A 26,874-nucleotide genomic window follows, 5' to 3' on the forward strand; every position below is an offset into this window, starting at 1 on the left:
GAGCTATATATTCGTCTGACCAAAATGGACTCAGAGGCGGTGTCATGTTTTTTGTGTGTACCGGTACCTTGCATACAGCTTGAGCAGCAAATGACATTGAATGCTGCTGGGACATCCACTCTCTATAAAAAGTGCATTACTTAACAATATATTTGTCTGATTTTTTTCATGAAGAGGTTGATATAGAAAACAATCAAGTAGTTGTAGATTCCGTACAATGGTTCCAGGCTTCCAGCTGTTACTCCTGAACACTGGAATGTCTCTTTGAACATCCAGCTGTGTAAATGTCAGTATCCCACGGTTGTTCTCCTAGGGTACACAGTGCTGGAGGACAACAAGCCTCTGTCTCTGGCCCTGGAGGGCAAACGGCTCCCATTCACACACTACAGACACGTCACAGCGGACCACCACGGTAGGCCTACTGTAGAAGAAGACGAACAGAAGAATGTTTTATTTGCCATGCAATCAACTTGTCAGTCAATTGTTGGAGTTTGGTATTTTTTGGTTCTAGGCACAGGGTCAGCCGTAGTCGGCGCCCCTGGAGCAATTTCAGGGTTAAGTGTCTTGCTCAAGGGCACATGCAGCTCCCTCCTGAGGTGGGGATCGAACCAGTGACCTTTCGATTTGCTAGCCAGCCTCTCTAACCTCTTTACTGTACACGGCGGAAATCACCTTCACTCTTATTGTGGATTCAGCCATATGCAGCCATAACATGAGCCTAACTCATGTTCATATTGCAGACGTTCACCTCAAGCTGGCCTTACCACAGGGATATGAAGAAGGCCTGCACCCTCTCCTGATCATCGTGTGAGCTTTACAAAACAGGAAAGCAAACATGAAAATATTCCTCATAATATAAGACATTTGACAGAGACACATGGACACTACATTTGTGAGCAAATCATTTTAAAGGAAACAGGTTTCACACAAAAGCGTCTCATAGAAGAACATGATTAAAACTAAAAGCAAAAAAATCGCCCAGTCATCTTTGTCTTACAGGGATGAAGCTCCTGGTACTCAGGCAGTCACAGACAGGTTCTCTCTGGACTGGCCCCAGGTTCTGGCTAACATCCATGGAGTGGCTGTGGCATGGGTGGAGAGTAGGAGTGGGAGGGCACTGAGGCCCGAAGTCCCTGAACCTTGAACCCAGGAAACTGACCTCCCAGAAAGTGAAAGACCAGCTGAGCGCGGCAGAGTGAGTTACAGTGTTAACGATGATGCTTTTACTGCCTGGCTGCAGACCAGTTGTGGAAAGGGTTGACACATCTGAACATTACTGCAAGCTTAACAGAAACGGAACATTTGAGCAGCTCAAATCCTGTTTCACTGTGGTGCTTTTTCGCAGCAGAAAACCCGATTTCAATCCATCCGTAAAGAGTGTAAAAAGCACAACGAAAGATGAATGCGTTCTTTGTTGTAGGTGGTTGATGGAGCTGCCCTATATTGACCGCAGGAGGATTGCGCTATATGGAAAGGTACTGTGCGGCTATATGGAAAGGTACTGTGCGGCTATATGGAAAGGTACTGTGTGGCGTTTTTAACGTCAGTTGCTACAGTGTGTTGGTATACCGGTCGTCACTCGTCACTCAAAGGCAGGGGACAAGGAGGGAGTGCATCAAAACATCTAACCTTTTGTGTGTCCCTCTGTAGCCTATGCCCCCCACCCCCCCTTCCCCTCCCCTCCCAACACCCCCACCACCAATCAGAGAGAGCATTGAGAAAGAGGATCAGAGGTACACATTTTGTTTGACAAAAATTGAGGATTGTGGTTGTCAGTGCAGTACACATGCTATCCTGCTGACTTAACTAAGCTCACACTCTTACTGTAGGGGGTTAAAATGCTATATCATCCCGTGAATTATATTCATGTGCATGATTCATCTTTTTTTCAACAGGCGTTTGGTGGACTTCTCGCACTAAAGATGTTGGCAGCAACCGACAACGTATTCAAGTGTGCTGCAGTGATGGCTCCCATTACAGCCTTTAAAATCTACAGTGGGTTGCCTAAATCATTGTTGCTCTTTTTTTTAAATCATATTTTATTCAATCGTTTTTTTATACAACAGTGCATAACAACACGTGTCATTTTTGCTTAAAACAACTATATTAAAGTTACATTTATATTTATCTTTGTTTTCATGAAGAGACAAACTACTATGTAGTAGTTGACAGATGTCATCCTCTAACTTTTGATGTTCCATTTTTGTTCACTGTGATCACAGTTAATTTCCTACTTTTTGGACATCTTGTGGTTCAGTCGTAAATGATTTGTCATTTGTCATAGATGCTGCTTTCTCAGAGAGATACCTGGGTCTACCAGCCAATGAGGAGAGCTTCTATACTGTCAGTAAGGGTTCCGTTCTGGGCCTTCTATTCACAGTGGGCTTTGGGAGAGCCTATAACCCACCTCTGTACTGTATCAGCTGAGCACAATGTGTCTTGTGTATTTTTGAGGCTATTTGTCTTGATCCTGTTTATAAGTTCAATATTGAACTAGAAAAGCGACGTACTCACAGATCTGAGGAGGTATACATTTAAATTAAGACACAATTAAGATACATTTCATACAGTATAGATTTTAAAGACATACATAACATCAAGTGATTGCATGCTCAGTCACTGTCCCAATCGTTACCACTATAGGTTGCAAATAACCCACTCACACTCAAGCCCTTAATATAAACCCATGGGATTTCCAGTTGGTCCGATTATTCAGTTCTTCATTATCAAAAGACCTCAAATGTGTCTCCTCAGGCTGCCTCTGTGCTGGATGACGTCCTAAGACTAAGGGGAAATACTTTTCTAATTCTACATGGAACTGCAGATGGTGAGAGGCTGATAAACAAAATATTGTGACGTTAGAATTATACGGTTCTATCTCCATTTTTGTCAAAATTTAGTTTTTTTACATAATCTGATCCATTAGGTGTTTATTAATGCCTGTGTGATGTTATTTTTAAAATGTTGACATTTTTGAGTTAGTAATTCATAAAATACAAAGGTTCCATCTCACAAAACATAATGGAATGTAAACATTTTGACGCTCAATATCTCTGAACTACCCTAAACGGAGATAGAACCTTATAATTCTAAGCTCACGATATGTGTTTTTCTACATGCATACTGGGATTACTTACTAAACTCTCTGTTTTGGGGGGTGCCAATGTCTTGCAGCAAAGGTCCACTTGCAGCACACGGCAGAGCTCATTGACCGCCTAGTGGCGGCGAAGGCCAACTACACCCTGCAGATCTACCCTGACGAGGGCCACACTCTGAGACGCAGCCACAGCGTTCAGCATCTCCACCGTGTCCTGACTCAGTACCTCCAGGACTGCATGGGCCCTCTGCCCCACCGGGAGGGACGAGAGGACGACTGAATGTTTCCACGAGGACACCTTGAGGGAATGATTACTACTCCAGAACCTTTCTTTCCATTGCTGCGTTTTTTCCTACACAATGAATTAGTAGATGACTTGACTTCTATTGCGTTTTGTTGTTGTTTGTTGTTTGTTGAGTAAATAATTGCATTATTAGACCGAGTGTATCCTCCATATTACCAAAATAAATAATATATATATTGAAAAGCATGTTTCAAAAGAGGATTTGAGAGATCTGTTCAATTTTAGTGCTGATGATAATGTGCTAAAAGCATGGGAGTCAGAAGCAGTTTTAATGGGGGTCTGTGGGTCTTCCCCCAGAAATGTTTTAAAAGGGTAGATGTCATTTCCTGTATTCGGCTTCTGCACTAGAACAGAAATAGATTCGATGACTAATTCAGAGCCGTCTTAAATAATAACCACTCATTGTTTATTTAAACTTGAGAATGTCTTTAAGCTTGCATGCAATTGCAATTTCTGTTAAATGAATTTCGTTAATTGATTGATTGATTGAAAACCTTTATTGTCCCCAATGGGGAAATTTTGTTGTCCAACAGCTCAGTTAGGGCAGACAGAAAACATTCAATAAAATACATAAAACAGTGCAGTAAGTAAAAAGTTCCAAGTTCCAAAGTTCCAGCTCCAGGTCTCCCCCACCCTGCAGGGCCTGGTTGTAGAGTCGGAGTGCAGCTGGAACAAAGGACTGTCCAAATCTTTTTGTACTTTGACGGGGGAGAACAAATCTGTGGCTGAACTTGCTCCTCATCCCCGCCAGCTCGCAGTACATCGGGTGGAAGGGATTGGCCAGCATGGCCGCCAGTTTTTTCCCCATCCTCTGTTCTGCCACCACCTCTAGGCTGTCCAGCCCGGTCCCCACCACAGAGCTGGCCTTCTTCACCAGTCTGTTTAGCTTCGCAGCATCCCTGGCACAGATGTTTCCACCCCAGCAGGCCACGGCGAAGAACAGAACGCTGGCAACCACCGACTGATAAAACATTCGCAGCAGCTTGTTGCAGACACCGAAAGACCTCAGCCTTCTCAGGAAAAACAGTCTGCTCTGCCCTTTCCTGAGAAGAGCCTCGGTGTTGTCAGTCCAGTCCAGTTTGTTATTAATTTGTACTCCCAGGTACCTGTAGGAGTCCACCCTCTCGACTTCCACCCCCTTGATGGTGATGGGGGCTGGGGTCCTTCTCTTCCTCCTAAAATCCACCACCAACTCCTTTGTTTTGCTGGTGTTAAGCAAAAGGTAGTTGGTGTCGCACCACTGCACAAAGCTCTCCACCGGGGCCCTGTACTCCTCATCCCTGTCGTCTGTGATGTAACCGACGTTGGAGAGGACAACTTTAGTCAAAGTGCCCCTATGCATTCTCCAATAAACTAATCTTCCAATAATTTCTGCTACTATGAAGAATCACCAGGGGGGCATTCCATCAACGTCTCTAAAGGAAAATATAGGCATAGTTTGATAAGTATCGCAAGATCTATCGAAAATAAACCTGGATTTTCCTTTAGTGATGTTGATGGAATACCATCAAGACCTTTAAGACATATGAAGGCAAAAATCATTGTACCCTCTAAGCACACCTGCACAAACAGTGATTTCAAGGACAGTTTGGTAATACTGAATTTATTGAAGATCTTTAAAAATATGCAGTGTACACATAGAATTTTCATTTAAAACGCATCACTCAGGATAAAAACATTTGCTATATTAAATTAACAAAGGCATTCACACCAAAAGGCATTCGTTTTGGCATTACATGTCATTAAAAAGGTCATTTGTTAATGATAACGATAAATAAAACAAACCTTTAAAAGTTTAAAATCATACACACTAGTATTGGGGGCATTGGGTGTGAAATTGCTTAGTTTCTTAAACGGTGCGTCTCCTCGTCCTATCGCAAGTGTACGGGGAGGCCGTAGACCACAGGCGCAGCTCCTGTGATGTATTTGAGTTGGGTGGCCTGGCGGGAGGAGTCCATGTGGTCCAGGAGAGCGGCCCCAGGGCCTGCAGACATCCAGGACTGCAGCAGGGCCGTGGTGAAGCGTTCCATGTCCACGTCGGTAACGTTCCACAGGTTCCCCAGAACCAACGGGCTACAGGGCAGAGCAGACGGGACACGCTAAAACATCCGGTTCACAGACACGCACACAGCAACTGATCACGCACTCAGTTTTTTTATTTCAGTACCTTGTATGGGCAGATTGGGCACTAAAGTAGAATTATCAGGGTTCCCACACATTATGAAACAGTACCTTTCAAGGACTTTCAAGACTCAATTCCCTCAAATTCAAGGACCCAACACGGCATAGTTTGAGACAGAACTAGAGAGGGGAATTCAAGCACTTTCAATGACCCCATGTCTATTTTCAAAAACTTTGAAGACCTTGATTTCTTTTTCTCAAATTCACAAACTTTCAAGGATTTCAAGGACCAGTGGGAACCCTGCATGATGTGTGTATAGAATACTGTAAAAGGATTCCCCTTTAGATTCAATTTAATTGGCAGAGTACAGAGACAAGGAAACGCTGTGTATTCGTGCATGCGTCTCTGGGTTTAGCCTGTCTGTCGAGTCTTACCAGCCTGCCATTAGGTAGTTGAGGATGATGCCAGACCCCTCCAGCTCCCCACGCACAGCCAGAGCAGCACTGCTGCAGCCAAACAGCATACAGGCGGCCCTCATCTCCTCCTGCAAGATCTTCCGTCTGTCGAGGAAGTGTGCCCCTGCTCCGTGGCCCACGTAACTACGGCAACAGAGAGCGGCACGTGAGCAACACAGGAAAGACTGGGCAACCTCTGGGCCCGGTTGTTCAAAACTTTTAATCTGGGTCAGAATGACCCCGATTCTTTTCTCTGATGCAGGATCAGATCTATCTGGCTGATTTTGAGTCGTATAGGGGAAATCAGCCAGCTCGAAAGAGTCGGGGTCATTCTGATCCAGATTAAAAGTTTTGAACACCTGGGCCCCAGTATTTAAAAAATGTCAAACGAGCTCAGAATGATAGTTCAGATGTTTCTTTTGCGATACAGGATCAGATCGAGCTGGCTGATTTCCCCAATACAACTCAAAACCTGCCAGATACTAGATCTGATCCGGGATTGCAAAAGAAAGAATCTGGATCATTCTGATCTAGATTAAACATTTTGAAATACCACACAGAGGAGCTGCAGCAGACATTTCCAAACAGAAGTAAGTTCCAGTCAACTCAATTGTGACATTTCCCTACTCACATGTAGAGATCTTTAGTAGTGACAGCTTCCTGCAGATGGTCAGTGTCGGGAGCAGCCCCACTCACACCTTGCCAAGCATACCCACTTGAGAAGGAAAAGGGAGTGAAGGAAGGAGCGAGAGAGAGAGAGAGAGAGAGAGAGAGAGAGAGAGAGAGAGAGAGAGATTAATAAGAGACAAATCCTAAACAGCAGCAGACATGCAGTACAGTATGTACTGGCACTAGGCTCACTTGGAGCAGAAGAGGTCTTTAAGTCGCTCCTCTGTGCCTGGAAGGTTGGCATTGATTGATTGATTGATTGAAAACTTTATTAGAAGATTTGCAGAAGTAGGTACATGAAAGTACATATTACATACAAGGTCAACTAACAGGATAAAAACCCAAGAAAGCCACTGGCTTATTTCAATTGGGGTCCTTGATCAGGGTTGAGCACGTAGAACACCCGCTTAGGGTCCACTCCTCGATTCAGGACGCACTCAGGGTCAGACTGAGGGGAGGAAAAGAGACAAGCAGTACGCCCGCTTCACTATTCAGCTTGAAACAAATGAGTCACTAGCATTAAAAAAAAAAGTCATAATTTGCTGCATGCATCTGACTGTTAGTTAACTGTTACTGATTTGTTAGTTTGCTTGTAAGCATCGCCCTCTAGATGGACGGGTTAAGCCCGACTCTCTCCCGACCAACTTGCTCATCCATGCCTGCCCGCACCCAGCTAACTGACCAGGCTAACTGACCAGGCTAACTGACCAAGCTAACTGACCAGGCTAACTGACCAGGCCCCAATGTGCCGATTCAAACAGTGCTTCATTTCACAGTTCTCAGGGCACAGTGGCCCAGTAGGGAGGACAGAGAGGGCATGCGGGTCACGGCACGGGAACTGAGGCAGGAGATGGTCTCCCACGGAAGCTTCTGGAGGTACTGCGGAGGAGGAAACATGATAGATATTACATCACAGCGCTTGCAATACGTGAACAACTAAAAAAAGCATAGTAGTACGTCACACAAACTACCACACTGTGCTTTGTTGTCCGCAGGGTATGTTGACATCGTGGTGCACATTTGAGTGACAGAGTTGCGGAGAGATGGGAAAAGTGTGTGTGTGTGTGTGTGCGATCCCTCATAAACACATGCATGTTTATGAGGGATAACTGAGATTATGTGACCCCCCCCCACCACTAACCTTGTCCAGGATGAGCACCACATGTCCCTGTGGCTCCGCCCTCTCTCGCAGCGCCGACACGGCCGCCCACAGCAGCGCCACACACTCCTCCGCCCGCTCCGGACACAGTCCCTGGGCGAACCATCGCACGTCTCCCAGGGAGAGGAGAGGAGAGGCCGACAGCAAAGCCTGGAACACACAGGGTTAACGAGAACCGCCTGTTAGTCAACAGAGAGATTGTGTACTCGTATCAATGGACCTATCGCTAAGCCACGCCCCCTTTGAAAACTCGGAAAAACAAACAACGCTTCACTGACAGTGACTGACTGTCCGTGACTGAATGACATTCAATGACTTACAATGGCGGGAGTTGGCAAATTTCTGATTTCTGCCACAGCAAGTAATAGACATGTTTTTTTAAAGATGACAAGAATATTTAGTCTAGAAGCTTTTCACCATCAGATATTAGCAAGTTGTTTGTCCAAGTTTTCTGCCTGTAGTGACTTTTGCTGTGATATGATTGGACAATTTCTATTTTGGGGCGTGGCTTAGCGATAGGTCCATTAAGACTCCCTTTCCTTTCACATCCTTTTCTGAGAGGGAGGGGCACACACCTTGAGCATCTCTTCAGAGGTCTGCACTCTTCAGGCAGTGAAGGTCTTGTGGAGGTGCTTGGCCTGGGTGATGAGCTTGGGGTCAGAGGTCAGGGGCAAAAGAAGCCCCCGCCAGCAGCCCAGCAATGCCTCCATCTTCTCACACAATTTCTAAGACAGGAAAAAAAGGGTGGGGGGGGACAGACAAGAGAGGGAGACAATATTTAGGGGCAAATCAAAAACACCCACATGAGGAACAACCGTTAGACATGCATCCACTTGCTTGTTAAGCATCGCCCTCTAGATGTACGGGTTAAGCCCGACTCTCTCCCGACCAACTTGCTCATCCATGCCTGCCCGCACCCAGCAGAGTGACCGCCCGCCCCTGCCCTTACCTCAACGCGACTGTCCAGTGCCCAGCGTCCTCCCCACCACTGGGTCTTCTCCAACTAAGAGCACACCACCTTCTGGATACTGTCAAACTCCTGAAGCAGCCAGCTTAAAGGGTGCTACACAGAGACACAGACAGACAGACAGACAGTCAGTATATGTATATGTGTGTGCGCGCACGCATAGGTATCAAGCAACAATCAACGGTGTAATACACATGTAATAGACATGTGTCTGTGTGTGTGAGTCAGTGAGTGAGTGAGTGTGTGTGTGTGTGTGTGTGTGTGTGTGTGTGTGTGTGTGAGTTCCTCACCTGCCGCTGGGCGGTGTGGATGCAGACGGTGACAGGAGAGGAGCCCCTCTCCAGACGGGACAGCAGGAGGGTGTCCCCAATCTCCCCTGGCTGCACCCTGGCCACCGAGAGCAGACACACCGTCACCCCTACAGAGAGAGAAGTCAGGTCACCATGCTGTAAACCACCAAAACACAACTCGCATTCACTGACAGTTTGCTCCTGGGTGTTAATAAGCTTTATTCAGGGTTCCTACAAGTTCCAACAAGTCAAATGTAGTCTTTTTAGACCGTAGAATCTAATTTTAGACCTATTCGCGACACCATATAGCTTTTTGTCATCGTCGAGGTGATGAAATTAGGGATTTCACTGAATTGGCAAATTGGCATTTTGGTTCTAGCTTCATTATGTTCTGCGTAAATAGATGTGGTCGGACTGATTTCCTTGCAGGATCTCATTTTTAAGACCTAGCACATAATTTTTAGGCAGAATAACTGACATTTTTGGCCTTTCTAGGCCTTATGGATTGGTGGATTTTAGACTTAAAGGCTTTTTAAGACCAGCGCGGGAACCCTGTTTATTTATATAGCAGCTTTCTCTTTCTTCCAGCATTGTGACTGCCAATGGCCCCTGGCGCTGAGCATAGATAACTTTTTATTGCGATCACTGACGGATAGATGATTCATTACTTAGACAAATGTATTTGTCGCTTTGGATAAAGGCGTCTGCTAAATGCCCAAAACTGTAAATGTAAACATAAGGTGCATAGCCTGAAGAGATGGGTCTTGATGTCAAACCCTTGAGCTGTACTCAGGGTTCCTACACCCTCTGAAACATCAAATTCAAGCACCTTTCAAGGACTTTCAAGACTCAATTCCTTCAAATTCAAGGGCCCACCACGGCATAGTTTGATCTAGATGAGAATGTATATAATAGGAATGACCATGAACGGTTTTCAAATCTAACGGCGTTATGTTTAAAATCTAGCTAACTAATTAACCGTAGTAACTACCGGTAGTATGGTTGTTTTATTCCCTTCTACATGTTACCTATATTTTTATTTTAGAGAGAGACAGAGAGAGAGAGAGAGAGGGGAATTCAAGCACTTTCAATGACCCATGTCGATTTTCAAAAACTTTTTACGGCCTTGATTATTTTTTCTCAAATTCACAAACATTCAAGGATTTCAAGGACTCGTGGGAACCCTATGTATTGTACCTTTAGGGAGGTTGTTTATTTGTTGGATGAACTGTTGGCAGTGGTGCTGTGGGAAGGCGGAGGGGTCTGCGGTAGGAAAGGCGAAGATGTTCTCCAGCTGAGCTAGTCTCTGATCCAGAGGGACCGTCCCGGTCCGGGCAGGGGGGTCGTCCAGACTCAGAGAACCCAGTTTGTCTGTCAGCTCGCTGGAGAACAATTTTTTGGCGTTCTTCTTCAGCTTCCTACAGAAGGAACACAGCAACAAGGTCACTGGATCTTCTCTGACGGAACGACTTAAAAACAATACTACAATAAACACAAAAACAAAAGGAGGAAGAAATAGGATCAAAGAGAGATGCTCATCTCCTGATCTACCCCCCTAGCCCCTTGTGTAGATCTGATAGGCTAGGTTGAATCGATTGTTTTGGAAGGCAACTTCCATGGCACTATTGATCATTGCCAATCTCAGGGGGGGGAAGGACTTAGGACTTAGGAAAGAGAATATGGGTGACTGACCTGAGGCGATTTGAGAGATGTCGGATCATGTCATGCTGGGTAGTGACACCCACGGACTGGGCATGGAGCATCGCCGTGGTGACCGGGTCCTGTTGCCCCAGCAAGAGGGCCAGCAGGGTACAGAGGCTGGGGTAGAGGCTGGGCGGGGGGAAATGCTGAAGGGCCAACCAGGCAGAGCGCAGCAAAGACTGCACCACCTCCAGAGAAAGACCATCTATGTGGAAGGAAAGGAAAGAGAAAGAGGGAGGGGGGGGCTGTTACTCTCCTGTCTATACAGATCACTCAGATTCAAACAAAATCTCTTATGTCTCAAATCTCTCAACAGAGCTCTCAGATGCACACCATGGAAGACTAAGTAAGTAAGTAACGTTTATTTATATAGCACAATTTTACAATGACAAACAGTGCTGGTAAAAAGTGCTGGTAAAAGAAAAAACCAAGATAAAATACAGATATAAAACAGATATAAAATCTAAAAACATGGTGCGATACAAATACAAGTGCAGAAATAAAAGTGCAAAAAGTGCAGTGTCGGGAGGCAGGCTCACCTCAGGTCAAAGGCCAGGGAGAAAAGATCTGTTTTAGCTAGTTTTTTAAAAGCCTCGACTAGTGACAGAGCAGGGCCTCAGACTCGTGACGCTCATCTGGCACGGCGTTGGAGTGAAGGGGGTGGATCGGCAGGGCTCCCCCTGGGTGGCCTCCGCTCCTGAGCTCAGACAAACAGTCTCTCTCTCCGTCACCACACAGGTCCCTCCGCAGGACCTAAAAACCAGTGCCTGGGCCGTCCACAGCCATGCCTGCAGAGAGACGAGGCAAAGTGGAGTCGGTTCAACAGTGACATTAGCCTCAGCGCTCAGGGATGTTACAAGACAACGACACTATGGCATCTTTCAATCCACACACACACACACACACACACACACACACACACACACACACACACACTTACTGGATGCGGCAGACTCCTCAGTCTCAGTGTCGGACGCTCTCAGCTCTTCAATACTGCTGTCCATCATAATCCCTTCCATGTCCTCGTCGATTGTTCCTCCCCAGTGTCCGGTCCCCCTGCTCCGGCTGCTGCAGCAGCAGCCTCCCTCCCGGCAGCCTGCTGTCTCCTGGGTCTGCCTCCTCTCCTGCCTGGGGCCGGCACCACCTCCACCACCTCCTCCTCAGAAGAGGTGGAGTGGGGGACCGCTGTGCTAACCTTGCGCCTGCCCTGCCTCTTGGGAGGGGACTTCTTCTCCGCAGGCGGCTCCGGTGCCGCTGGCTGCTTGCGGACGCGGGTCGTTCTGGTGGAGGCGGTCGGCTTTTTTGAGGCCGCCGGTTTCTTCTCTTTGAGCCCCTTCTCTTGGGGGTCGGCCTCTGCGTCACTCTCGTCACTGAATTGCACCTAGGCCAGGAGACAAAAGGTCAGAACCGTGCAGTTTGCTAGTGATTCTAACACTCCACCATACCAATTAATTTCAAGATGCACAAAACAGACCGACATATACAAATAATAGTAGTACAAGTCTTTATGATCAGGCCTCTCTAAAGATCATATAAGACGCTGGATTATGAAAGCCCTAAAATAATTTGACCTCCTGGGCCCAGTTGTTAAAAAACTTTTAATCTGGATCAGAATGATGCAGATTCTTTTTTGTGATCCAGGATCAGATCAAGCTGGCTGAAATGACTCAAAATAGCTGGGGCGGCTGTGGCTCAGGAGGTAGAGCCGGCGTCTAATAGGTAGAGCCGGCGTCTAATGGTCGCAAGGTTGGCAGATCGGCAGTTCGAGCCCCAGCTGGCCACATGTCGAAGTGTCCTTGGGCAAGACACTGAACCCCAAATTGCTCTCAATGAGCGGGACGGCGCCTTGCATGGTAGCATGCCGCCATTGGTGTGTGAATGGGTGAATGAGAGGCCATTGTAAAGTGCTTTGGAATAAGGCGCTATATAAGTCAGTCCATTTACCATTTATCCTGGATAGCAAAAAAAAAAAAGCGGGATCATTCTGATCCAGATTGAACGTTTTGAACGACTGGCCCTGGCGTACCTTGAAGCGAGACTTGTTTGTCTTCTTGGGGGCTGCAGGGACAGGCTGGGGTTTCTCCTGAGATGGTGACGCCTCTTCATAAACCTGGAACGCCAGCTTGGGGGCCGCCTTCGCTCCTCCTCCTCTCGGTGCTCTGGCCCGCTGGACAGGGGTGCAGGCCACCGTGGGCACCTCCGTGCTGAAGTCAAACGAGCTGAGCTCCCTCCCTCCAGATCTGGCCTGGGAGGGTTTCACCATCACCGGTGTCATGGGCGGGGCCAGACACTTGCCACTTGCTTTGATGGAGGACAAGGAGAACGTCACTTTGTTCTTGGGGACTCTGGGCGTCTTGGCGTCTTTCGGCTTGGCGGCGGCGACGGCCGCCAGGTCTTCCATCCTCGTCTTCCTGGACGAGGCTGGGAGAGGCAGCGGTTTGGCCTTGATGTGGTGCGTCTCCACGTCCCCTTTGGGTGCGTTCCAAGTCCAGGCGGCAGAAAAGAGCTCCTCCGGGGAGCAGTCCCTCTGGGCCGCCAGGGCCAGACATGCGGCCAGGGCTTTGGCCGCCAGCAGGCCCGCCCTCAGGGGCCCCAGGTCCGGAGAGGGCTTGGCGGTCACGAACGCCAGGCCGGCCTCCAGGATCTTCCACGGCCCGTGGCCCTTGTCCAGCTGTAGCTCCAGCCCGGCCAGCGCCATGCGCAGGTAAACACTGCCCACCACGTCCTGCAGCAAGGCTGGTTTGGGGAAGCGGTTCGCAGGGCCGGAAACAACACCGGGGAAGAGCCCGGCCAGTCTGACGGCCAGTTTGGCGGTGACGCTCTTGCAGCGGGCCAAGGTGGCCAGGTGGAGCTTGCGGCTGGCGCGGGCTTCCGCCGGGCCCAGCTGGAGGGCCAGGTCGGCCTGTGCGGCCGCCCAGCGTACGGTGACCCGGCCCAGGCTGGGCTCGGAGCAGCAGGGGCACTGGCAGTCGGGCCTGTGGTCCAGGGAGGAGAGCCAGCGCTGTGGCCGAGCTTTGAGCGGCGAGGAGCTGGCCGGGTCCTTCCTCTCCACGGGCTCCTTAGGGAGCCACCTGGTGGTCAGGAAGCTCTTGGAGTCCTCCGCAGGGCTGGGGAGGGGGGGCTCGGGCTTCCGCGACGGACGGCCTTTCCTCGGTTTGATCTTCACCTCAACCTTCTTCTCCTGGTTAGAAAAATCTAAGAGGTTAAAGAGAGCACAAAACGTTGTTAGCATCGTTGGCCACGGGACTCGAAGAGTTTCCAACAGTAAGAGGCACGACTAGGGTGACGTTGACTAACCCATGCAGAGTTCCAGAAGGTTAAAGACTCTGTCCAGGTCCAGTGCACTCTCCACCCTCTCGCCCTTCATCAGCTCCAACTCGGCCTTCAATACCAGCAGCTCCGCACATCTACACAAGGACAAAGACCCTCAGAGTTTCAGAAGCCCGAAGCATGTTTTTTCCAATTCTGGTTCCGAGATTGAAAATGCTGAAAATTGTTGCTCAAAAAATGTAAATAAATGTTCAGCATACCCAAAAAAATAAAGAAGATGTTTATACAACTAGTATTGCTGAGAGAGAGACAGAGAGAGACACACCCACACACACCACACACACCACACACCACACACACACACACACACACACACACACACACACCCCCACACACACACACACGTACTGGCTAAGAGTCTGCAGCTCGGTGGCCAGTTTGAGGGCCTCCAGACACTGGTGCCTGGCCTCATGTACGGCCCCGGTGCTGCTCCTCACTGCCACCATCTTCAGAGAGCAGCTCAGCAGCTCTGACAGCACCAGCCACTTCATCAGCAGGTTCTCACCTGCAGGGGGGGGGGGGGGGGGTCAGAGGTCAACAGGACAGACTGACACACAAGACCAGGTTATCACCAGGGGGTGGGGGGCAGAGGGAACGGGTCAACAGGACAGACTGACACACAACACCAGGTTATCACCGGGGGGTGGGGGGCAGAGGGAACGGGTCAACAGGACAGACTGACACACAAGACCAGGTTATCACCTGCAGGGGGGGGGGGGTCAGAGGGAACGAGTCAACAGGACAGACTGACACACAACACCAGGTTATCACCGGGGGTGGGCAGAGGGAGCAGGTCAATAGAACAGACTGACAACCAAATTAACCTCAGCACGACTTGCAGACGAACGGGCCTAAAGGAGTATTGTATAAAAGGTAGGCAAATCTTACCACTTTAAAAAATGGGGTACAAGAGTGAGGATTTCCCTTGAGCCACATTCAAGAGGTTTATAGACACGTATTCTACGTGGAGTGGGGGGGAACACCCAAACCATGGTCAATGAAGCTTCATGAGACGACTTAGCCAGTCGATGCCGCAGTCTATGAACTACAGTACGTGTGGTGGACAGTATGCCAGCCCGGCCCTACCTTGATTAACGAAGCGTGCTTAGATGTTACAGTTGGCTCCGTACAAGCCTTTCCCCACCAGCGCCGCCAGCAGACTGGCGAGCAGCTTCAGACTCTCAGTGAGGGCAGTGTCTGCAGTCTTCAGTCCTGGAGCACACACACACGCACACGCAAACACGCACACACAGACACAAACACACATCAACAAAACAGCAATGCAACCAAAACACCTCATTCTCATACCTGTCATATCCCCCTTGGAACTCACAACGCAAAACATCCTAGATTTAAAGCAACAGACGGCATATGACCACTAATGACCATTTTCCAACAGAAGCCACCCTGCAAGCTAAATACAGATATGATATGATATGTGTAACCAGGGAGTAGCTAAAAGGACTGTAGAATTTAGGAAGGGCTGGTTATCTAACTAACTCTGAGCTAAATAGGCAGTGTAGGAGGATACAGGCAGGGGGCGCCAGCAACCCTTTAGACTAGCAGTACTATCGTTAGCATTAGCATTAGCATTAGCATTAACATTAGCTAACAGACGACTAAACACACAGTAACGGTATCCCATATGAACAAACACATTTATTTATACAAATTATACACATCCCAAATATACTCCCTCCCCGCCGGCCACACACACACTCACTCACTCACAGTATCTGGCCTGAACAGGCTTAGAGTCCCGGACTGAAAGGAGCGCGTTGAGGCCTGGTTGGAGCTCGCATGTGCTTCGAGGAAGGTAGCAGACAAAGGGGGGGGTGACGTAGCAACTCGAAGGGAAAGGGGCTTCTTCGTAGTCCACGACGAGGTGTGAAGGGCTCAGGTCCGGGGGTCCACGGTAAGCTCCGGTGGAGTCAGCGGTCGGTCGCAATCCACTCGTGGAGGCGACGGCTCTGTCCAGCTTGGGTCTCGCTTGGTCCAACGTTAGCAGCCGGCTGCTGGCAAGGCTGGCTAACGGGGACACAGCTAAACGGGCTATCACAGTTGTGAACTCAATAATCACTGGAGGTCTTCAGCTTCAGCACGGTGTGCGTGTTACTGACTCCGCCATCTTAGATCGACTTCTCCTTCTCTCTGCTTCTTCTCACTCTCGTTACTCTCATCACTCTGATTCTCGTCACACTGACTCACAGAGCACTTCCGTCCCTATATATATCAACCGGACACAGCATCCGGGTCACGGACACACCCCGGATATACCACGTCATTAAACATATACATAAACATTACAATAACAATACATACACATTCATGAAAACGTACATGAATAATATGGAAAATAATAAAGGAAATAACAGGGGCAAAATAGGGCTGATTCGGGGAAACTAACTGGCTCTAAATTGTGGGCCTTCATAACAGCCGCCCCATGAAACCCTCGGTTTCATTTAACTATGGAAGGCACACTGGCTAGGCTGCTCTAGCAGCGTGAGGTATGAGGTGATTGTGTCCTTGGTAATTTGAGGGAGCTCAATCAGGCGTGCCACAGGTCGGGTGTAAGTGCGACCACCAACGTCCACGATGGCCGTCCGCACCCTTCCATCCGGACCCGGCAGGACCTTGGTCACTCTGCCTGTCTGCCAGGCGGCGCGTGGAAGGGACTGGTCGATCACCAGTACCACGGCACCTTCGGACAAGTTGTCTCTCTCCCTCAGCAGAGTCTTCTGCTTCTCCTCCTTAGCCAGGGAAAAGAGGACGTCTTCATAGATCTCCAGCCTGTCTCTCTCTGGGACACAGCTCCAGACGTCCAGCTCTGCAAACATCTGCTCTGCTTTCTTGTATCTGGTGGTCGAGGACATTTTGTCATGGTTCTCCAGGAATCGCTGATACGTCTCTTTTGACTCCTTGTACTTGATCCTGACCTCCTCCTCCGTCTGCACCTTGTAGGCATTAAACGCTTGCTTCTTCTCACTCAGCTTGGGCAGGGCGCTGTAGCGTGGGTCGTTGATGATCATTTTCATGGCTTGCTCCCATGACGCGTTGGATGAAACACCCTTCTCCTTCAGAAGCTCTTTGAAGGCCTGCTTGGCCTCCTCCTTTGTGTTCCACTTGTACGTTTTCTTCGCCAACTCCGGCCTTTCCTCCTTGGAGGCGTCTACAATACTGGCTGAGACTTCCATGGCTGACGTGTCCTCGACGGAGTTGACGGGTGCGTCAATGCTGACCTCGGCCACGTGAGGGTGCATGGCCACCTGCAGGTGTTCCTCGGCAACAGCTGTTGCCGCCATGGCCTCCATGTCCATCATGGCCGCCATGGTAGCAGCAGGATCAACCTGAAGAGTGGGGACGGGGGCGGTGCCAGGAGCTGCAGCTTCTACCGTCCCATTCTCCTCCGCTTTGATCATCGCTTCCAGATCTTCCAGCTCTTTGGGCTTGGTCCACCGGGACTCCTTAGTCTGGGAGTTGTAGTAGTAAGGCTTTCCCGTGTCAGACTTGTACTCCTTCCACGGGCACTTAGACAACATTTGCTCAGCAGGAGATTTCAGGTCGTCTGGTTTCTCCCATGAGGACTGTTTAGTCTCTGCGTTGTAGAAGTAGGTCTTCCCGTCCAGAGACTTATGCTCTGTCCACAGAGACTTCTTCTTTGGTTGGTCATCCTGTGGTGAACCATTTGTGGTACTAACTGTTCCAGGTGCACTGGCAGCAATAGATTCCACTCCAGGCGGTCCTGTTGGCTGCATCGCTGCAGCTGGCATGTGATGGGGCATCATCATCCCGGGAATCATGGGTGGCATCATGCCTGGCATCTGTCCCATTGGTGGCCCCCCCATAGGTGGCATCATGCCGTGCGGCATCATACCCGGGGGCATAGGAGCCATGGTGGGGGGCCTCTGCCCCATAGGGGGCATTCCCATCGGTGGGTAATGAGGCGACATTCCAGGAGGTCCCATCATGTTGACTGAACAGTGAGCGTCCAGACTTGGCCACTCCGCAATAACGTGCGATCTGGTTGGTTGGTTTGCTTCTTCGGTTCGGACATGGAGGGATGACGTAGCTCTCCCGTCTCTATCTCTCCACTCGGTAGCGCCTTGGAGGGCCCACCCAAGCGCAGTCTTAACAGCCATCGGGCAGCCTCGTGGTCCTCTCAGCGGAGGACGGAGCGACACGATCAGTGCAGCGTTGTCCGAGCCGATGAGAAGGGTTGGCTCCGCTCCTTCTATCGGATATAGGTCTACTCGCCGTAGGTGGGAATATCTTGCGCGTAATCTCTCCAGGGGGTAGTCGTAGCGGGAGAGCGCTAGCTGGTCTGCGGTGAAGACATTCCGAAGCCGATATCTGTCCGACGGCCGCCCCGCCGGGGAGATAGAGAAGTTGATTCTCGCCCCGGTGACCTCTTTAAGGTCGCGACGTATCGTGCGCAGAGTCAGCTTCTCCTCAGTCCCTTGGAGCCCCAACTGGCGCACTGCCCCCTGGAGAAGGATGGTCCGTTCCGACCCGTCGTCTAGAACGGCGTACGTGTCGTACACAGCGTTGTTGTGGTGAAGTCGGACCTTCACCACCTTCAGTAAGACCTTGGAGCCGCTGCTCTGGGTTGGGTCTAGGTAGTAGACAGGTGTTTCCTCTTCCGGTGCGCTACCGGACCTAGGGCTTCTGGTGCCCTCCGTGGACCTGGCGAGGGAGACCTCGTGTAGGATGTTGAGGTGGACCTCCTCACAGCGGTTGCACTTTCTCCTCAAGGTGCAGTTCTTAGCCAGATGGTCGCGCCCACAGTTCCAGCACCTCTTGTTCTCCTCGAGCCACCTCTGCTTGGCCTCGGTACTCAGGTTGTTGAAGTCACTGCACTCATTGAACCAGTGCTCGCTGGTGCAGTACGGACATGGCGGTGGACCTCTCCGTCCCTTTTGAGGGGGTTGAGAGGAATCCTTTCCCTCAGGTCGGGCTTTCCTCTCTCTCCGAGGCTCCTCCTCCGTGTGCAGCACTCCTACTGGGCGTCCTCTGTTCGAGCTCGGCCTGTCCCAGCGGTCTCCCTTCTCCCTCTCCTTCTTCGGCTCAGCGTAACCCATGGCGTCTACGTTGGTGTCATGCACTTCCTCCAGTAGGAACTCCGCGAAGGCAGCCATGCTCAGACCCAACTTCCCGGGGTTACGAACGCGCTGCTGTCGCCGGAACCTCTCCTGCCGGAAGCGTGGGATCTTGCGGAGCAGCCGCTCTACGTTGGAGGTGCTGTTGATCTCGCTGGCGCCAGCTGGGCCCTGCGTCTTCAGCATTCCAACCAAGGTGTGCACGCGGAGCGCGAAGTCATCCAGCGCCCGTTCATCCTTGATGGGGGCCTGCTGTTCGAGGGCTTGCAGTTCAGCAAGGGCGTGGTTCCAGGGACGACCGTAGCGGGCATCCAAGTCGGCGAGCGCTCTGGTGTAAGGTGTCGGTGCGGAGGCATGGGCCAGAACCATGTTGTGGGCTCTGGGGTTCCTCACATGCTGAAGGAGAATCGCATATTTGTAGGACTCTGAGCAGGAGTCGTCCAAGAGCGTGTCTAGGCAGATGCGTAGTTCCACATACTGGCTCCTGTCCTCGTCCTTGAAGAAGGGGAACTTGGGTCCCTCCACCTGGGGAAACATCCTGTAGTGGATGATCGGGGCTGGAGTGACGGTCTGGGTGTCCGGCCTGCATGCATTTTGGTGCACTGGAGGACCTAGGGGTGTGCTACGCTCTTGGGGAATGGCTCCCCTCCCGGGCAGCGACGCTGGCTCCCTCTGGGCCGCGTAGCGGTCGGGTCCCTGGTCCTCTTCCTTCAAGGTGGTCAGCTGGGCCTGTAGTTGGACAGTCATGGCGGGGGTCATGGAGCCATCGGCGGGGGGTTCAGGAGATGGCACTCGAGAGGGCCGTGCGGATGATGCTCTGGAGCTACGGGCCGACGGAGCTCTGCTGATGCACACGTCGCGCATGGTCTGCATCACTTCCGCCATCGTCTCCGCGTGCAGTTGCTCTCTCCCCATCTGGAGGCGCTCGCGCTCGAACTGGATGCGTTCCCTCTCTAACGCCTCCTGGCGCTGTCTCTCCGCCGCACGTTCCGCTCCTTCCATCTGGAGGCGTTCACGTTCTAGCGCCTCCTGGCGCTGCCTCTCCGCCGCGCGTTCCGCCCCCTCCATCTGCCTCGCCGCCGCGCGTTCCGCCCCCTCCATCTGGAGGCGTTCACGCTCGAACTGGAGGCGTTCCCGCTCTAACGCCATCTCGGCCTGTTGGCGCATACATTCTGACAGCGCGGCACTACTCCCTCTGGAGTGCATGCTATCCGCCCCAGAGGCAGAACTGCCCACGGAAACCCTGGACCGGGAGGAAGCCACTGAACGGCAGGAGCTAGGTCTCGCGCGCGCCGTACTGGGAGGCAGATCGTTAAGGCTGAGGCCCTCCCTTTTCCGCCCGCAGGCGCTGTCAGACCGGGCCTCTCCTTCCTGCTCTTCCGTGTCTACGGCAAAACCCTGCTGTTCTGCCATCTCATCCTCAGGCTGGTGCTCTTTGATGGCTGTCTCGGTGCTAGCCACCCGCGCGCCGGCGGACACCTCGGCCTCTCCGACCACTGTATCCCGTGGAGTGCGCTCCTCACTACCACTCAGTGAGCTTTCGAGCTCAAGCTCATACTCCTGTAACCTCGGAGGCAACCGCGGGACTCTCTGTGGTCGTGGCTCTGGCTCAGGGGGCGGAGAAGGGGGGGTAACTGTCTTGTCTGGTTGGCTGCGCTCAGCCATGCTATCACTACACAACCTATCCGGCTCGAAGGACCAATTGTAACCAGGGAGTAGCTAAAAGGACTGTAGAATTTAGGAAGGGCTGGTTATCTAACTAACTCGGAGCTAAATCGGCAGTGTAGGAGGATACAGGCAGGGGGCGCCAGCAACCCTTTAGACTAGCAGTACTATCGTTAGCATTAGCATTAGCATTAGCATTAGCATTAGCATTAACATTAGCTAACAGACGACTAAACACACAGTAACGGTATCCCATATGAACAAACACATTTATTTATACAAATTATACACATCCCAAATATACTCCCTCCCCGCCGGCCACACACACACTCACTCACTCACAGTATCTGGCCTGAACAGGCTTAGAGTCCCGGACTGAAAGGAGCGCGTTGAGGCCTGGTTGGAGCTCGCATGTGCTTCGAGGAAGGTAGCAGACAAAGGGGGGGGTGACGTAGCAACTCGAAGGGAAAGGGGCTTCTTCGTAGTCCACGACGAGGTGTGAAGGGCTCAGGTCCGGGGGTCCACGGTAAGCTCCGGTGGAGTCAGCGGTCGGTCGCAATCCACTCGTGGAGGCGACGGCTCTGTCCAGCTTGGGTCTCGCTTGGTCCAACGTTAGCAGCCGGCTGCTGGCAAGGCTGGCTAACGGGGACACAGCTAAACGGGCTATCACAGTTGTGAACTCAATAATCACTGGAGGTCTTCAGCTTCAGCACGGTGTGCGTGTTACTGACTCCGCCATCTTAGATCGACTTCTCCTTCTCTCTGCTTCTTCTCACTCTCGTTACTCTCATCACTCTGATTCTCGTCACACTGACTCACAGAGCACTTCCGTCCCTATATATATCAACCGGACACAGCATCCGGGTCACGGACACACCCCGGATATACCACGTCATTAAACATATACATAAACATTACAATAACAATACATACACATTCATGAAAACGTACATGAATAATATGGAAAATAATAAAGGAAATAACAGGGGCAAAATAGGGCTGATTCGGGGAAACTAACTGGCTCTAAATTGTGGGCCTTCATAACAATATGATATGATAGTATTATTAAAATCCCACCTGGGAATACCACCACTAGTGTGCCCTTGAGTATGGCACTTAGCCCTAAATTACTCCAGGGAGACTGTCCCTGTAATCTTGAATTATACGTTTTTTTGGTATAAAAGTGTCTGCTAAACGGTTCAGATGTAAACGTAAAGGGCCGCTTGGTGGCGTAGCACACTAAGGCGTCAGCCGTGTAATCGCAGGGTCCCCGGTTCGATTCCGACAGTCGACATATCCTGCATGTCACCCCTCTTCTCTCTCACCCATCTTTCCTGTCAATCTCTACCGTCTCTACCCCAATAAAGCATTTTTTTAAATATTTTTTTTATAAATACAAATACAATCTAGGGTGCTGCTGACCATGCTGGGTGATCTGTTGCTGTAGGCCTTGTGGCAGCGTGCCCGTGTCCAGACTCAAGTAGGCACTGCTGGTCTGGAGGGTTCGGGCACGATGCAGGTACCAGCTCTTAGAGTACCTCTGCTCTCGGCCCAACTCATTCAGCACCTCACACAGGTAAGGCACCCCAAGCTCCACCTGGAGACATGAAGAGGTACAGGAGAGTTTGAGAGGAGGAGGAGGAGGAGGAGGAGAAGAAAAGGAAACGAGAGATGGTGAGGGTGAGAGAGCAATGGCTACTTGTTTGATCCCTTTGTTATTTATATTGGGTGGTACCAGCATCGGCTAGCGTTGGCCTGACCTAGTGGATAGTGAGTTGGACTGGTGATCAGAAGGTCATGAGTTCCAATCCCACCTGGGAACACCACTCTCTAGTGTGGCCTTGAGTAAGGCACTTAGCCCTAAATTACTCCAGGGAGAATGTCCCTGTAATTGGAGATAAAATATTAACTAATTTGAATAAAAGCGTCTAATTACGCAATCTGCTACGGCCTAGTGAGCTTCCTCTGTTGTGTCTGTGCGAGTGTGTGTCACTGTCACAAGCTTGTGTGTGTGTGTGTGTGTGTGTGTGTTACCTGTCCTGTGCTGTAACAGAGCTGAGCCCTCAGCAGTTTGGCCGTCATAGAGAGAGTAGAGGGTCCCTCAGTGGTGGAGCTGACGGAGTCAGAGGCCAGACACTGCTCTGCTTCCTCCAGTTGGCTCTGAAACAGCCAATCAAAAGGTCAAGATAAAACACAACATTTAGCCTACGTGATGTAGCTGAATAGGGTTTCACCCGTTTGTTTAGGCCTCGTCTACACTTGACATTTAAAACCAGACTTCTGATATACAAACATGACGATCAGATCACAACATGTGTCCTCACCTGGTATTACAAACACAAAAAAAGGTGGTCAGCCGGATGCCAAAACACAATCGGGCCACAATGTCAACACAATGCGACTTTTGTGCATCCTCTAGACCTGTACACAGGGTTCCCACACCTTCTGAAACATCAAATTCAACCACCTTTCAAGGACTTTCAAGACTCAATTTCCTCAAATTCAAGGACCCAACACGGCATAGTTTGAGACAGACCTAGATGAGAATTTATATAATAGGAACTATCCGCTCAGACAACAATTAAAAAGAGAGGCTTGAATGTAGAGGCTTGAACACTAGATGGTCTCTTGCCTTCTCTACCCCAGCACAGCAAAACAATATATTGTGAAATATGTGTAAAGTTGTTTTTTTTTGAGAGAGAGAGAGAGAGAGAGAGAGAGAGAGAGAGAGAAGAATTCAAGCACTTTCAATGACCCATGTCTATTTTCAAAAACCTTTAAGGCCTTGATTTTTTTTTTCTCTGAAATTCACAAACTTTCAAGGATTTCAAGGACCCGTGGGAGCCCTGTGTACAGTTATCATAATTAGTATGTGATCATCCTGTTCGGGTTGACAAAGGACTGGATTGAAGTGTCAAGTGTAGATGCGGCCTTAGATGTCATGCGTCTGTGAAGCTTATGTGAAGCCTCAACCCTATCAGCAGGTGAGTTACCTGTGCTGGTCCAGGGGCACCCAGGTCGAGAAGCAGTCTGGCAGAGTGGCACAGGGAGGTGGCACAGCCTTGGGCATCGCCAAGGCAACGGGAGAGGCCGATGGCCAGCTGGTAACTCTCAAGAGCCTGCAGAGGCTAGGATGAGGAGAGGTGAAGTGAAGAGTTGACATGATGCAGTCTAGTAACGAACGCACATTGGATCTATATCCTTTAAAAATATGCTGAAGACTTTTATGTTCTGTTCGGCTTTTAATTGAGTGTATTTTTTAAAGAGTTATGCAAGGCTTTTTTAACCGATTGATTTGTTTTTTATGAATCGTTTTAAAGCTGAACTTTTTTTCACGTTTTAATTATGTTAGCTCATGTTTTTTGTAAAGCATTACGAGTCTAGATTAATTTGTATGATTATGTGGTATACAAATAAATGTGCCTTTGCCTTCATAACCCCTACCCGTCAAAAGGCAAGATGGAGCCATAAACCCTTCTGCTCAAAACTATCAGATCCCTTTAAGATCTGAATGTGCCAAAGGGCAGTTGAAGACTAACACTAACTGATAAGTCTCTTACCTTGCCCATGAGTTTGTAGAGATCAGCGGTGAGGGCGATGGAGGAACAGGTCTGTTTGGGGTTCCAGACTGAAGGCAGATCTTTACGCTTCTGCAGCAGAGAGGACCACTCTCTCAGCGCCCTGTCCAGAGGCTGGCTCAGCTCTGAGGAGACAGACAGACAAACACCCAGGTCAACCCAGGTCAACCCAGGTCAACCCAGGTCAACCCAGGTCTGGTGGATTCTAACCGGGGAGGCGGCGATGAGGTGATTATTTGAATCTTCAGGGTCGAGTATTTCAAATTTTTCAAATCTGGAGAATCAGAATGATCCAGATTATTTTTTGCTAACCAAGATCAGATCAAGCTGGCTGATTTCCCCCCCCCTGTACTACTCAAAATCGGCCAGATAGATCTGATCCTGGATAGCAAAAACTTGCATTGTCCAGATCTAGATTAAAAGTTTTGAAATACGATGGTCTACCAGGACCAGGGCTGGCCACCCCTGTAAACAACAGGCTGACAGACATCCTAACTGAGGTCTGACACACACAAGGCTGATGCTGTTACAGGATTCCTCCCCATCTTCCGCCAGAGACTAGACCCATCTCTTCAGGCTACACCTTAACTGTCCCCCCGGAGAGATCTATTTAGCGAAATTGTGTCTTCTTGTTAGTTTAACTTGGCTAAGGATTGGAGTTTAGCTTAGCTAAGCACGATTTACCATACCATGTGTTAATGTCTTAGGTCTTCCTGCGAAGTAGTTACCAGTTTCATAACACCAACGAAGTAGCCCGGCGCGCGCAGTTTTTAAATAAGGGTGTGTGTCCAATCACCATGCACATCCGCATAGTTACGGAAATGTTACGGAAGCTCGCTGGGTTATGTAGTCCAAGCTCGCTGGGTTATGTAGTCCAAGCAAGTGTAGTTCTCTGCTCAGTCTCTGAACTGCAGTAGATGATTTTGAGTTTACAATAGTCCCTCGAGGGAATGTTCTTTTTAAAATGTCCGAAAAAACAGTGGTTTTGACTTTTTTTTTAAATTGCAATTTGAATCATCAATATATTACAATTCCCCCCAAAATAATCCAATCCAATTTCAAGAATACAGTAATCACATGAACATTTGTTGTATGGTACTATAGAACATATTATGTTGACATTATTACAAATAAAAAAATAAATATACAATATACAAAAGCAGATGTATCAGGAGAAGGAGCCGGGAATCGAACCATCGACCACCGATCATTAGACGCCGGCTCTACCTCCTGAGTTACAGCTGCCCCACTTTTATCAAGTCCAGATTCCAGTGAATTCACATGTTGGCTCGACTACTGAATGGGGTTGGATTAGGCATCTGCAGTGTGCATGGGATTCATAACTGTGGTCGTGCATCCTTGGAACAACGGATTGTGGGTCTGAAACAGAAAAGGAAAAGTATCATACCCTACCCTGTACAATCAATGTTATAGGCACAGTAGGTACTGCACACTGGCTCACACACCTTACCATAACAACACACAGTTACGGTCCTGGTCCTATAAAAGCTACACTGCACAGATGCACAGTCAAAATATTTTTCTGCAGTGCTGTCAAAATGTATGATCCGCCCTCCATAAAAACGATCGCCACAAAGTGGATGTAACTGCACCTTTATGGACATATTTCAGAAATGTATTTATTGCGTTACCGCATACAAAAGAATGTCTGTATTGTTAATAAATCGACAAGTCGTGAGCTTAGAATTATAAGGTTCTATCTCCGTTTAGGGTAGTTCAGAGATATTGAGCGTCAAAGTTTTTACATTCCATTATGTTTTGTGAGATGGAACCTTTGTATTTTATGAATTACTAACTAAAACATTTCTACATTAAAAAAAATAACACCACACAGGCATTAATAAACACCTAATGGATCAGATTATGTAAAAAACTCAATTTTGACAAAAATGTAGATAGAACCTTATAATTCTAACGTCACATAGTTCGTGAATCAACAATCTCTCTCACATCTTTGCAGTCCTCTTGTTCCTTGGCTTTCAGCCAGCTGTTGTACTCTCTGCGATAGTGGAGCTCCAGCACCAGTCGGCTGACCAGGATCACGGCGATGCCGATGAAGATGATGCTGGACACTGAGCTGCCCACGATCACGGCGGTCTTGTCGATAGTACCTGACAGGGATGTGGAGAGAGGAAGAAGTTCCAGGGTTAATCTATTAGAGAAAGTCATATTTATATTAATATAGTAATAATTGATTGATTGATTAAGATGTTTATTTCAAATATGTGCAAAGCAAGATACAGCAACAATAACTAATATAAGGGAAAACAAAAAACAAAACTAATAGAATTAAAAAGCATAAAGCAAAATAAATTGTTGCACATTTAACTTAATTTCATTTTTAAATGTATTTTCTTCATAATAAGCAATAATAACAATATAGCAGCCAGGCTATAATCTTAGATTATTTTGGACGGATT

General features: G+C 49.2%; 1 protein-coding gene and 1 pseudogene across 2 annotated transcripts; both read right to left on the minus strand.

Annotated features, from left to right (window-relative positions):
• Nucleotides 1–5,272: 5,272 nt before the first annotated feature.
• LOC308150222 (separin-like) lies at nt 5,273–24,923 on the minus strand (annotated as a pseudogene). The gene is made up of 22 exons: nt 24,878–24,923; nt 24,416–24,558; nt 23,849–23,983; nt 22,890–23,015; nt 22,278–22,452; nt 15,211–15,306; nt 14,443–14,599; nt 14,062–14,171; nt 12,791–13,959; nt 11,965–12,145; nt 11,705–11,920; nt 11,370–11,552; nt 10,756–10,969; nt 10,261–10,481; nt 9,064–9,191; nt 8,382–8,531; nt 7,789–7,956; nt 7,422–7,526; nt 7,025–7,095; nt 6,610–6,693; nt 5,958–6,122; nt 5,273–5,474 (listed from the first exon to the last, which is right to left on the minus strand). The product of its transcript is annotated as a separin-like (transcript).
• LOC308151736 (pre-mRNA-processing factor 40 homolog A-like) lies at nt 15,424–18,062 on the minus strand (the record flags this gene model as incomplete). The annotated part of the gene is made up of 2 exons (XM_080524645.1): nt 15,424–15,440; nt 16,796–18,062. 2 exons carry the CDS (start codon nt 18,060–18,062, stop codon nt 15,424–15,426), a joined length of 1,284 nt encoding a protein of 427 aa, XP_080380771.1.
• Nucleotides 24,924–26,874: the final 1,951 nt, after the last annotated feature.

The sequence above is a fragment of the Nansenia antarctica genome (genome assembly GCF_963989245.1).
Source record: "Nansenia antarctica genome assembly, chromosome: 2".
In the NCBI taxonomy this organism is placed as follows: Eukaryota; Metazoa; Chordata; class Actinopteri; order Argentiniformes; family Microstomatidae; genus Nansenia; species Nansenia antarctica.